This window comes from Panthera pardus, unplaced genomic scaffold, assembly GCF_024362965.1.
Source record: "Panthera pardus isolate Hobbes unplaced genomic scaffold, ASM2436296v1 HiC_scaffold_13, whole genome shotgun sequence".
Taxonomy (NCBI): Eukaryota; Metazoa; Chordata; class Mammalia; order Carnivora; family Felidae; genus Panthera; species Panthera pardus.
The window spans coordinates 15417245-15431045 of NW_026526688.1; the positions used below are offsets into that span (position 1 = coordinate 15417245).

Genomic DNA, 13801 nt, shown 5'->3' on the forward strand with positions numbered 1-13801 from the left:
AAATGGGGACTGACCGCTGGTGCACTTGTGGATATGGAGTTCTTTTGGGGTTTTAAAAATGTCCTCAAATTGATTGGGGTGATGGTTGCACAACTGTGACTAAAGCCATTGAATTGTACACCTTAAGTGGATAGATTATATGGTATATAAATTAAATCTTGATAAAGCTATTATTCTAAAAGTAAATATGTTTGATACATTCAAAATCTAATCTCCCTGCTTCCTTCCTCTCCCTCCCTTCCTCCCATCTTTCCTTCCTTCCTTTCTTCCTTCCTTCCTTCCTTCTGTCCATCACCAAATTCATACACCTGAGATGGAATATGTTTAATCCATGGAATGAAGTATAATTATATTTTCAGTTGGGTGATAAGAAATGATAGCAAACCAAAAATGAAACATTGTTTTAATTTGTGGAACTACAGACAAAGAATATCTGAGGTGTAAGCAAGTCTCTTTAATGAGATTTATTCTTTTTTTCATTCAAAACGTACTTATGGAACATTTATTAAACGTTTGAGAACTGTACTAGGTGATATTTTACGATTTCAAAACAACACGCACATGAGCGTATTTTTCATAGCATGCACCTGAGACCAAGTTTCCCATGTTTTATAATAACCAGTCTGCCAAGGCTACAACTCCCTCCTTTCTAGCAAGTAGTTTACAAGAGCTGACTTTGGTCTATCACAAATTGCTTAAAAAGATTAAACACAGTCACATTTGGACATCTCTTGATATTTACAGAAATGCAAAAACTTTCTTAGAAAATTCATGAAATCGCCACGTCTTGAACAGTGAGTTTGTTTGACAGCACTCTTGGGAATCTTAGAGTCACCGGAATGGGGTGTGGAGAAGCCAAATTTGCCCCCTGGGGTGCCTCTCTCCCCAGGGACTTGCAGAATTGCTGTGGTTTAGAGACAGCTGGAAGCTGGACCCAGCTGGGACCGGTAGCCGATGCCAGTCCGATGGCCTCTGGAGAAACTGGCGGATTCTGAAATTGCTGTCAGGAGTCTCAGGTCTACCAGGGTCAAAACAGAAGCCAGCTCTCCGTAAGTCGATCCAGACCTTAGGTCAGTGTGACCTCTAAGTGCTCAGGCCCCACCCGGATCCCCGAACCTGCATCTCTGGAAGTAGGCCAGATGATGCTTACAACCCCGGGAAGTTTGCAAATGGCCATGATGCCATGTGGATTACCAAATTCTCTTTAAAAGTAAAAAGAGTTGGGGCTCTGTGATCAGGACTCTTCGCGGCTAGAAAGAATTCCCTGAGCCTGTTCTAATTTATGCTTGGTTCTTCAGAACTTAATTGGATTGGGTTCTGCAGATTAGAAATTGGGCAGGGAAAGTAGCCATTCATCTCCTCTTTAATGTAAGGACCCTTCCTTTCATTTACCTTCGGTATTTTCACGTCCATCCACTTATCTTCCCCCTGGAATGAGCAGTGAAGTAGCAACATAATCCAGGAGAAAAGTGTCTATATGTACTCAGATTTTACTCTGATGGTACAAAACACATTTTGAGAAAGAATTTTCCTGGGGAAAATAATGTAACTTTAAAAGAAAAATCAAAGGGAAAAAATTGTAGCCAAATAATTAAGCCACTAAAATGTATGCATTATTTTGGGGAAAAGTTTTTTTCTCCATTTAGTGAAATTTGTTTATTATTCACCAACACTCACGACTCCAAAAGTATCTTACTCTCATTCATCTATTCAAGATTATTTATTAACTACACTTTGTCAGGCAAATAACTGAAGTTTTATTCTGCAACTTGAAGAATTTAAGGATAAGTGAGGGGAATAATGGTAGAGCAGGAAAGGCAAGTGTTAAGACTGTGTACATGTTTTCACTCTCTTGATTTTGATGACCCACTTTTAACTTAATCTTCTAGGCATATCTATCTTTTAGGGATCCCTCCTTCAGGAAGGTGGGCGTCACTCAGTTCATTAGATCGCCATCCTTTCAGGAGAAAGGAAACTTTTGAACAACGGATGCCTGTTTCAACAGCCACTGCCAATGTTCTGAAAGCACCAATTTACTTTCAGCCATATAACAAAGGCCGATTTGCCTTCTTTCTAATTGATTCGATGGCTTGCTGGCACTTTTAAAACACATTACGTCAATCCTCAGACATCTTTTGTGATGGTAAGTAGTGATCTTTTGCTCTGGTGGTTCCAGGCACAGAGATGCTGCCAGCCTTCTCGAATCACAGTGAGTGTTGACACTCACTTCTCAAGGCAAACACTATATATATATAAGGGCTTCATCATCCTGAGACTCGATGTGCGGTCTCTCCCGGACAGAAGTCTCTTTTGTAGATGTGCCCCAACTCACTGTTAATGCAATCATACGTGCACGTGACTCCAGTCATTTGAAAGCGCATTGATCCTTTGTCTCACAAGATTTCCTACAGCAAATCTAGAAGACTAAGAACATTTCAACTCAGGCCCAGTGGCTCTTCTTAGGAGTTTCCGAAGAACGTAGGCCCCTGAGGTGGCACTTTGACCAAACTGTTTCCTAATTAAATGGCTAATGGGTTAGTGACTGGGATTTGGTCCCAGCTTGGGTCCCTACCCCAGCTTGGGATTTTCCTCAGGATTCTGGGTCACTCGGGGTCCACTTTGCTGGTGCTCAACCAGACTTGCTCCAGAACTACTGTGCATAGAACTTATGCTTAATGTGCTACCGTTCCAAGTAGTGAACTGAGATTTCTGCAAACATGTCCACATGTCCTCAGCAAGATGCGTAATGACTGTATCAGACTGTGATGATGTGTCAGGTACTGCTGCAGCCAACGCTCTGGGGATCCAGAGCCTGGCAGGTGATCCATCAGGCCACCCACATATGCAGGGCCTGCCATGTGCAAGGCTCCATGTTGTGACAGACTGGGAGAAATCTCACAGAAGCCCAGGGCTCCAGCAGGCTTTCCCCCTCAAGGCGAGGGAGACGTTTTTGTGCACTCAAGACCTTGGGAGGGCACACACCTTCCACCTTGTTCTAGGAGTTCTTCAATCCTTAGTAATTTTGATTGGCGATCCAAGCTAAGATATGCCCTCCCCGGGACTTGGCATAGAAAGAAAAAGAGTCACAAACAGAAGACAGCTATTGATTTTATGGGGATTTCCTTTTTCTGGGATGGAAGAAGCAGTACAGGGTTGTGGCCATAGACCCCAAGGATGGCTCCTGGGTGCGGACACGACACAGACAAGGCCCTGCTTTGTGCAAGGCAGGACACAGGAAGGTCCAAGACTCCGTGCAATATCCACTGTCTGCCGCGGGGGCAGGCTCCTGCTCACTTCATCCGAGAAGCTGCATGAGAACAGTGCAGAAAGGGACAGACCGTTGAGCCAGTGAAAAGCTGGGGTTTTCCTTATCTCCAGAAGAAATAAAGTTTGGGGTTTTGGGTGGTTTTTTTTAAGGAAGTAGGGACTTTTGGGGCACCTAGGTGGCTCAGTTAAGCGTCCAATTCTTTGTTTCGGCTCAGGTCGTATCCCGCGGTTTGTGGGTTCCAGCCCCGTGTCGGGCTCTGTGCTGACAGCCAAAACCTGCTTTGGATTCTGTGTCTCCCTCTCTCTGCCCCTCCCCTGCTCACGCTCTCTCTCTCAAAAATTAACATTAAAGAAAAAAAAATTTTTTTTAAGAAGTAGGGACTTTTATGTATGGAATCATCCAAGAGCAGTATATTTACAATTTTTGTGGCCTCGATTGTGTTAATGAAGCTGTTATTCAAATAGAAAATGAAAACCATTGCACCGTGGAGCACACTTGGCCGAGTGTTTGGGGACAACGATAGCAGCGTCTATGCAAACAGTCGGAGTAGAATCAAGACCAGAACACAGCTGCTCGGCCGGACAGACGGAGCTGAGTCAGCCTCTCCCTTCAGCATGCACATCACCCTGGACCAGGACCCATTGTTGGGCAGGGGAGCAATGCCTGCCACGTTGCACATGATGTTGTAGACATCCACGGACCTGATTGGAGCGGCTCTGAAGTTGGATTTGAAATCTGAAAGAGAAAGGCAAGCAAACAGGTTGTCACAGCCGCTCCCTGGGCAGAAAGGGGCTGAGTCACAATACGGAGGAATGACACTCAGGCTCCAGGCAGCTTTGGGACCGGAGATCAGCTCTGCCAATGGGGCGTGGCCAAGTCACTGTGACCTTGGAAGGAGATGTGGAAGGGGTAGAGCTTACAAGAGGATGCTGCTTCCTATGGCTCATGGAGATGAGTTTCTTTAAAAGACAAGTCAGCAGACTGTCCTTGTGCGTAACTGTGGTGCCTTTCTGACAAGAGCCATCCTGGGGGGGCAGCGGGGCATCTCCATTTTTGCTGCTCATTTCTGCAGAGCACTGGAGAGCAGGTGTGGTCGCAGAAGGTTGACTGTCTTGCTGAGCTCCCCAAACCCAATAACACGGTATGCTTATCTTCCAGAACATCTATCTAGCAGGGACTGGTTGGACAGGGGGCCCCATAGCCACTCAAGAATTTTTGTTTCTCATTTTCCTGCCCCACTGAGGTCCCAGGGCTTAATGGAATGTGAAACTGTACGGTTTCCTCTGTGCTAGCTAACTCAGAAGCAACAGTTTCTTAAGCAATGGTTTCTTAAAAAGCTCGGAAGATCAACTCAACATTCCGTGGGAGCCTTTCCCCGGCAGATAAAATACCTTAGCTGAGTGGAAAGCAAGCAAACTGGTATTGGGGTTCGGGACCCACGCAAAGCCTCCGAGAGCACTAATGGAGAAGAGTATTGTGCTTCCACCCAGAGGCGGCATCAAACTCCAGCGGGGACACGGGAATGTGAAGGGTAGGGCTGGCCCTTCGCAGCGTGGTAAGTACAGAGGGATTTCAGTGGAGAGTGCACCTTCTCCTCCACAGGAGGCAAACAGGATGCTGAATGTTCAAACAGTAAGCGTATGAGTTCAGTAATGTACAGAGCAGTTTCCCTTTTGGGCCCCAAACCAGAGCTACACTGAGGTTGAATTCAAGAAGGAGATTTCATCCATCAGTAAAGGCCTCTCTGCATGAGCTTTTAAACCACGCAAGACTTGGAAAAGAAATGGGTAGTACAGGGGCTGTGAAGCCAAGTTTGCTACCTTAGAAAATAGTTCTTTATAATTGCTGTGCTAAAAGGATCCCACATACTTTATTTAAAAAGCGAACAAACACCAATGGCAACATAGTCCAGAAGTGCCAACAGCAGATCCTGCTCTTATGTTAACCCTGAAATTACAGATACAGAAAGAAGTTCTATTCAGAAAACTCTGCCACAGAGTATGCTAGAGCCAGGGCAACTTCCCCTGTGATGGCTTTTGCTCACTTGGGAGAATTAATGTTGACTTTGGTATATAAGGTTAATAGGCTCTACAATCAGCCCATAGCCACTTACTAGCTGGAGAAGCTCTGGAAATGGGTGTGGAAATGGTATGTAAACCATTGTTCCAGGAACGTTCTGTATGCTAAATAAATGGTAGTCGTTACTATTGGTAAACATGTAGAGTAAACACCCGGCAAGGGCAAGCTATGGATTGAAAATATGCACCCAGTACATTACTTGGAGAGTTCACTTTACTTTGGGGGCAGAAAGGATAAGGGATAAGGTAGCATCACCTCCTGGTAAAAAACCAGTTAAAATCCAGAGGCTCCCTGGAGGGCAGGATCAGGACTGCCCCAGAATCCCAGCCCTTCTTAGTATCAAGGCAATTACAGGTAGGTGTCTGGTCAGACGTCCCCAGAGAAGAATCAGCTGAAGTATGAGAAATCAATGGAAAGGTTGTCCCAGTGATGTGGAAACAACTCCCTCCTTCCGGCTTGCCAGGGGCCTGGATGTGATGGCCACACTGCCCCACCGCATGGTACCCGTATCCTTTCCACGTGTGTGGGTGGCAGACATCAGTAGACCCAACTTCTCTTTCCCTAGCCTTCCCTTTCCAAACATCCGCATCTTTAACACGTGGCAGGAAAAACTGAGATCAAGCTCTACTGACAAAGAAATATTAGAAAAGATTACCTTTTTACATCAAAAGTACAAAATTAAATCCTATGCACATAAGCAGGAAGGAGTATTGGGTTTTCTTTTCCATTCCATCTGGTTCATGGCTTCCTATTCTGCAGTGCTGGGACTTTGGACCCGATGAAGAGATGATCTAGGCTAGCATGAGAGCTTCTAGAAAATTCCGAAATAGCAAAACCAGATCCAGCTGGGGAGGACGTGGGGGCCAAGCTCCACTAACTCAAGGTGGCACTTTGAACCTGGATTGGGAATCCAAGGTAGTCCCAAGAATTTAAATTTTGTTGATACTAAAACTGTTTCTCCTGAAGACAGAGGTTCTGCAGGCCCACGCCACGCCTGGCCACCTTGGGGCTGCTTTCCGGGTGAGGCTTGCTAGCTCACGGGCAGCTCACTGAATCACACTCCTGCTGTCTTATCTTGAAACGTGGAGCTCTCCGGGGCAAGATTAGGTTGTTCAAATTAGAAAACTGGGATTAACCAGAGAGAGGCTATCTTCCAGAATTATTTCCTTTTCTTTTTGCTGGACCAGACTTACTGACTTCTAAAGCTGAATCTGGGCAGCCGCAATGATGCCCAGCTTCCTCCCTAAGCGAGACGCGCATACAATTAATCAGGAGGGATGTACCTCTATCTCAATGTGCAGCTAGATAGCTATTAAAGGCCTCACTCTTAAATTTTCTTCTGAGTAAACAGTGTGTAAAGCTGTTCAATCTTTCATGAGAATTGGAGCCAGAAACATGATGGTTTGCGGGCGGCTCTCAAGGCTGTATCTGCCTGGAAACATTTTTGCAATTGGCCCAGTCCATTTTCATCAGGGTCATCTATCTGTCTATAAAAGACTTAGGCTTTTAGTTTTAAAGGAGCATATGATGGAGGCCTTTGTTGATGGACAAACTCTCCCCACTGAATTTAACTTTAAGCTAATGCAGCTTTGAGTACTTTGTTTTAAAATTTTGGTTTGAGGCTAGATTTGCTTCTGCTTTAAAATATGCCTGAGACCCTTGCTTATAAACACTCCTTCAAGTGACAATTGCTTTTGCATTCCCGATCTTATTTCTGTCTTCTAGGGAAGAAGAAGGAGATGCTTTTGAATGAAAGCCCTGATGTTTAATGTTCTCCTGTATAAAGGCTATGACCCTGGAATGTCTCCAACCTAATCTAACAGTTGACCTCAACCAAGTCCTTAAGGCTCCATCCCTCATTTGCTATGTTTTCAAGCTTTTTAGAGAATTAATGTTGAATTTCGTATAAGAGGTTACATCTGACGTGAGGCTTGGCCGACCAGAACACCCACCAGCTACCACTGGTTGATGGCAACCTGCATGGGCATGCTCTGAACTCTTTTAGGCCAATGTCGTGAACCCGGTTGGCCCTCTATGAATGTTTGCTGCTCCTAGTTCTGATGCTTCAGGATGTGGGAACTTGGGTCACATGTGGGAAAGGATCTGGACCGATGTGTTCCCTAAGGTCAGGAGGCCAGGGGCTCCTGTGACGGATGTAGAAACTGATGTCTCATCGTTCTCTTTTGTGGTAAGTAGAGTGGCCCAAGGCAGATGAAATGAGTTGGGTTGGCATAACATCTTCGTCTTGCTACAAGAAGAAGAGCAGACCTTCTAGGCAACACCTCTAACCTATAATTTGAAAGGGAAGCGTGGACTTTCATGGGCTGAAACATTCTGATCTATATCTAGAAAACAGCATTTGGAATATGATACCAGGGTAGGTTTATTATATTTAATAAGGAAAGTGGACAGTAGTAAGAAAGACTAGCTTATGAGCCAGTCAACTGATGGCTGATGGCTGTAGAATGCTTCTCTCCCTCTGCTTTTTGTTTTGTTTTGTTTTGTTTTGTTTTAAGAAAGAAGGGGATGTTTGGGTCGTAGTATGATCTCCAGAGTGTGTGATAAACTTTCCCCAAATGTGAATTTACAGTCCTCTGTCAGTTAAAGCAAATGACCAAATAGACCCTCTCCATCTCCCCTCTCTTCCAGCCCTAGGAATTTATCTGGTCAAGGAAGAGACATCAAGGAAGAGAAAGTCATTCTGGCTCATTCTCAAAGTCAGTCTCAAGGTCATTTCCTAGCCTGGCCTTGAGCACATCCCAGCTTCTGGTTGGGCCCTAAACCGAATGACCCCCACAGGGGTGGGTGCTCTAGACAGGGAGGAACCCTGGAAGGCTCAGACCCTGTGAAGTGATCACATCAACTCTGAGACTCAACAGCTGTCAGCAACCTGGTGTCTGATAAGCTTTCCTGGACATCAGATAACTGTGAAATAACGTTTTGATGAATTAAGTAAAAAACGAATGACAAACATGTGGAATACATTTTCTTCACTGCACTCAAGATTTAAAATTTACAAGGAAAAGTATTTGGCCACATTTGCCAAACCTAAGAAGCATTTGAAAGCAAGCCAGCAAAAGATGTTTCATGGAGACCAGCTGGGTTTGCTCAGCTTTGCTCATAAAGAGGGTCCATAAAGAAATCGCTTCAGCCTTTACTGTTCTATCAGCCCCTACTGGAGACACTTCCTTGGGAACGGAGGACTAAAAGAATTTGGTCAGCTCTTGCCTACCGGGTCCAAAGGCCAGGAAGATGCCCCTCATGTCCATGAGTTCATTGTCATAGCCATGCCACCCATGCTGCCAGCCTTCTCTCCTGCCAGTGCTGTTCATCCAAAATGGAAGTGACTCTCGATTCTGAAACCAAGCAAAGCAGTTACATTACCCTTTGTCCCAACCATCACGATGAGTGAGCATCTGGCCCAGACTACCACCCAGTGTGGGGATTTCCTTCTCAACATTCTCCACTGGGGTCATCCAGCCTCAGCTGGATCACTTCCTTCTCCAGGTAGCTCAGACCATTGGAGGCACGCCGGTAAATTGCCAGAGAGCTCTAGTTATAAAAGTATTTTCTTACACGGAGCTGAACTGTACCTTGTGATCAGTTTTAGAGCCACTAAATATATCATGTTAGAGACGGAAGGGATGTTAAAGTGTATCTGTGGTATAGTAAAAGGTATATTTGGCTTTGGTCCCATGTTCCTGACCCAGAACTCCCAAAACCCTGGGCATGTCCCGAGTGACAGGAATTCATAATGAGTCCCTTTCTCCTATAGCCGAGTACATAGTAATGGGATGGCTCACTGCGGTGGGGGGGCTGGGCAGCTTCAGGAGGTCACTGGAGGAACCAACCACGTGATGGGGGGGTTAAAAATTTCAGCCCGTCCCCTGCGCGCTAAGGCTGCATTCAGGCTTGTGGCCAACGATGGTCACACGTGCCTGTGCCGAGAAACCTGTGTAAAAACCCTGGAGGGCTGTGGCCTAGGGGGCTTCTGGGTAATTGAACAAATTGATGTGCTGGGAGGGCAGTGACCCCAAAGAGAGCATGGAGGCCTCATGCCTCACCCCCCCCAGACTCGGCCCCATGCCTCTCTTCCGATTGGCTGTTCCTGAGTTGTATCCTCTGTACTGAAACTAATCATAAACAGAGCACATTTCTGAGCTCTGTGATTCATTCCACTCAATTATCAAACCTGAAAAGGGCTGTGAGAACCTGCCAATCGCACGTAAGTATGGTGGCCCGGGGACCCAGGGCCCCGGGGGGCGTGTGGGGTGCGAAGAGGGGGCGGCCCGGTGGGACTGAGCCCCCTGGTGCAGGGGGCCGCTCCAACCCCAGACAGTCAGTGTCAGGACTGGGCTGAATTGCAGGACATCCGACTGCTGTCAGAGAATTGCTGGAAAATACAGAGTCTAATCTAATCACCTCATTTCTCTAGCAAACCTGACAAAACCCAGAGGCCTTTCCACCCCACACACCACCCCCATCTTTCTGTTTTTCTAGCTCCACCCTCGGGAGCAACTTGGGATAAATTCACCCCCTCCCCTCAAACACTTGAAGATGACACCTCTATTCCTCTTAGCCAGGGCTCTTACGTTTCCTCCAACAGTCTTCATCTGGGATGGGCTCCAGAGCCATCACTTGTCTGTCACCCTTCTTCCCTTCAGAACTCAAATTTTCTTGGACCACAGACGCTTACTTGTGAGACAACGGCTTAAAGAAGGTTCCGTGGGGCCTGAGGAGGCTGCGGCCAGCGGGACAGAACCCTAGCCCTCCACTGCAGACTAAACATTCTTTCCTGATATTCCAGTCGCCTTCCGTGGAACAGGGTTCGATACCACAGACATTGCAAATGCAGGAAGTAGACCGACTGGTCACGAAGGACGCTTGGACCCAACAGTACCAGCAATTTATAGGTTGGTGCGTCAGACTGGTGATAGTACCCTCTTGGGGGCGCCTGCGTGGCTCAGTTGGTTGAGCATCTGACTTCAGTTCAGGTCGTGATCTTGAGGTTTGTGGGCTTGAGCCCCGCATCGGGCTCTGTGCGGACAGCTCGGAGCCTGGAGCCTGCCCCGGATTCTGTGTCTCCCTCTCTCTCTGCCCCTCCCCTGCTCCGCACCCTCTCCCAGAAATAAACATTAAAAAAAAATTAAAGACCTGTAACAGTACCATCTGTTTACTTAATCAAGTGACATTCACTTCATTGTCGCCACATCCCGGTGTTGGATGATGTCATTTTCCCCACCGTAGAGTTGGAGGAACTAAGGCACAGAGAGGGTAAGGGTCACTCTTAAAGTCACACAGCTGTTGAGAGGCAGGGCTGGGATCAAACCCAGGTCATCTGTCTCCTGGTCCTTGTGCCTCTCCCACCACCCCACAGCCAGAGACCACGGCGGTGCTCCTGCCGCCACTGACAAGGAGGTGGCCCTGTCCCTTGCCTCTTCACCGAGTAGTGGCCAAAGTATAGAAAAGAGGTTTTAAGAGGGGATTCCAGTTTGCCAACGTTCTGCCTCCGTGACCCTGGGCGAGCTACTTTTCTCAGCTTCAGGCTCCCTGCTGGATGTGATAATACCTGCCTCACAGAGTTCTGGGAGGAGGTCATGACTGTGCCACATGCCTGACACATAATAGATGCTCAGTAAGTAGCCGCAGGATGGTCGCCAGATGTCGCTGGCTGCGGGGCGAGGCGCTCTGGTCCTGTGCGGCCGGACAGTGATGGCTGCGAGCCCCGAAGTCCCCTCTGCCTATTTAGCTGTCATACCGCCCTGCGCACACATCCAGTCTCACCCCATCAATCGCTCCCTGGCATGACTGCTTTCCAAATCACACTAGATCACTGACTCTCCGTTTCCTGAATTTCCATCACCCCTCCGCCTCCTTCTCCAGCTGTAGCTTGTATTTTTCCATGGGAATGTTTTTATTCACTTGTGCACTTCTAAGCTGTTGTGCTGTTTGTTCTTGGTCTGCGGCGACGACCGCAGCACGTCCAGCGTAGCTCCGTCAGCTGACGTGAGTGAGGTGTCGCTTCCCCGTCAGTCTACCAGGCAGTGATTCCTGCAGCCCCGGGTGGCACATTTCGTTACTAAGGACGTCACGGTTGATGACCCCCGCAGGACATGTGTGCCCCATGACCAAGGGACCGATGAAAGGGAGATGCAGACCCATCACCTGATTTCAGAATATTCCAGTCCAAATTGCACAAGTACAAACGTACAGCCGCGAAAGCCTTGGCCTGAAGGTCACCGGGGCTCTGTCTGATCACAGGTTGAGTGCATTCTTTTTTATTAAAGTGACAAAGTTGTCCAGTGGAACACCTCTTCTTACCGATTTGAAAAAGTAAGAACAAACTGGCAGCTTATGAGAGAAGCTGACCATGTCCCCTAAGTGACGGGACGGATTACGCTCCGCACGCGGCCTTGACTTCAAAATGGCATGTGGATGATCTTCTCCCTTCCCTTCCCTGGTGGCTTTCCCTGTCTCTGTTCCCTGTCTCTGTTCCACTTCCTCATCCTAGAGGCATACATATGAGGTCACGCTGACAAATGCGTGTCACGGGCCTCTGCGCCTCCAGAGCAGAAACCCCCAGGCTGCACGTCCTCAAGGTCCTGCTTGAGGAGAGCTGACCTCATCCTGACTCTACCAGGCCCAGGGACTGCCACATAGTACCACCTAGTGACGTCCTGGGGAGGTGCCCAGGCCCTCCAGACCTGGTCAAAGCTGAGACAGGGGTAGAGGAGTGGGGTGTGTGTGTGTGTGTGTGTGTGTCCGTGTGGAAGGAGGAGGGGAGCACTGCTAAGTTTGGGTCACTAAGGGAGCTGGGCCCAGGGCAGGGTGGGCAGCCCATTCCCAGGGCTGCGGGGAACACCGGTCCTGCAGCAGCGGGTGGCGGGAGGGCCCAAATAAGGCACCTGCCCGGACAGGGTAGTTCCCCCTAATGAGCAGGTGAGGGAGGGAATCCGCTCTACGAAGGCCACGAAGGAACAGGGTACTGTTGGCGAGGGCAGCCGCAGGGAAGGGTGGGCACGTCCCTGTCCCCACACACGTGGGAGAAGGCAGTGACTTAAGAGGCTGTTCGTTCCATCCTGCAATTCGACGGACGGGCGGGGAGCTCCGGCCACCCTGCTAGGCTTTTGGGTGAAACGCCTTCCTTCGCCTGAAGGAGCTCGTCTTCAGCGAGGAAAGGAGAGGGGCTACGGCTTCTGTCCCCATGCCCACGCCTACAGGGACAGGCGGTGAGGCGGATCCGGCCCTGGGACGCCTTTGGCCTGAGCGGAGGCAGGAGGAGCCCGCCCTGGGACTCCTGTCCGTGGGGGCGCGGGGTGCGTGTAGCGGAGGAGCCTCGGTGACGGCCACGGGTGGCTCTGACAGTGTGGGCGCGGGGTTCCCGCGGGAGCACGGCCACACGCCCCCCCGCCCCGTCCCGTCCCCCCCCAGGAGCTCCGGGAGCGGGGAAGGCCGTGGTCGCCGGCTGGGAGAGCTCAGACAGCCTGTGATGGGAGGAGCAGGAGAGGGAAGCAGCCACGGGAGAAGTGTTGGCAGGAGCGAGGAGGAGAGAGGACCCGGAGTTCTCTGCTCTCAGTGCTGACAGCTTGTGCCAGTCATTGCGGTTCGCCAGCACCAGGGCTGCCAGACTTTCATTTTACTTATTTACTTTTTAATGTATTTATCTGGAGAGAGAGAGCGTGCAAGCAGGGGAGGGGCAGAGAACGAGGGAGAGAGAATCCCAAGTAGGCTCCCCACTGTCCACACGGAGCCAGACAGGGCATTCGAACCCGTGAACCGTGAGATCGTGACCTGAGCCAAAACCAAGAGTCTGATGCTTCACCGACGGAGCCACCCAGACACCCCAAGACTTTGTTTTAAAACCAGGATGGTCCTCGGCAAACCGACATATGCTGGCCGTTCTACAGTGAACACCATCTTGGAAATTTAAATAAAATCTTCACTATGTGTGATTTGTTCAGAACATTCCAGAGCTTTACGGGACCCCTCCTCTATACATGGGTAGGTAGCAGGGAGGGGACCCTCTTTGATGAGCCATTAAACTAGTTAATCATTTCTAACAGGAAGGCACCAGAAGTAGCCCCACATGGGGAAACACCGGGAGAAATGGTTATTATGTTTGCAAACTTGTATTCTTTTATTTGGGCGCCTGCACTCTGCTGCCGGCTCACCGTGAAAATGCCTGTCATCAGCTTGCTTGAATTCGGGAAGCCAGGGGAGTGTTTATGAGATAAGAGTTATAGTCTCTAGACTACATCTTTGTCTCAATCATCCTTAGAATTAAAAAAGAAAAAAAAAAAAAAGTAATGTGCACTGTTTACTCCCAAATCAGCAAACCAGTTAATGAAATTTGTTCAACACACGCCCGGAGGCATCTCTGAATTTGCCATTTCATGGCGAGTTCAGTCCTTTATGGTGCTGAGCTGGGAGGTACAGGGAGCACAATCAGAAATG

At 48.6% G+C, this 13801-nt stretch overlaps 1 protein-coding gene across 1 annotated transcript in view; it reads right to left on the reverse strand.

Moving 5' to 3' along the window:
- Positions 1-434: 434 nt before the first annotated feature.
- ENPP6 (ectonucleotide pyrophosphatase/phosphodiesterase 6) overlaps positions 435-13801 on the reverse strand; it is a 120497-nt gene continuing 107130 nt past the window's right edge. The window contains exons 7-8 of the mRNA XM_019422316.2: positions 8580-8703; positions 435-4003 (exon numbers count right to left, since the gene is read on the reverse strand). Of these exons, the coding sequence (XP_019277861.1) occupies positions 3798-4003; positions 8580-8703 (330 nt within the window). The 3' untranslated portion in view covers positions 435-3797. The remainder of the gene's footprint in view (positions 4004-8579; positions 8704-13801) is intronic.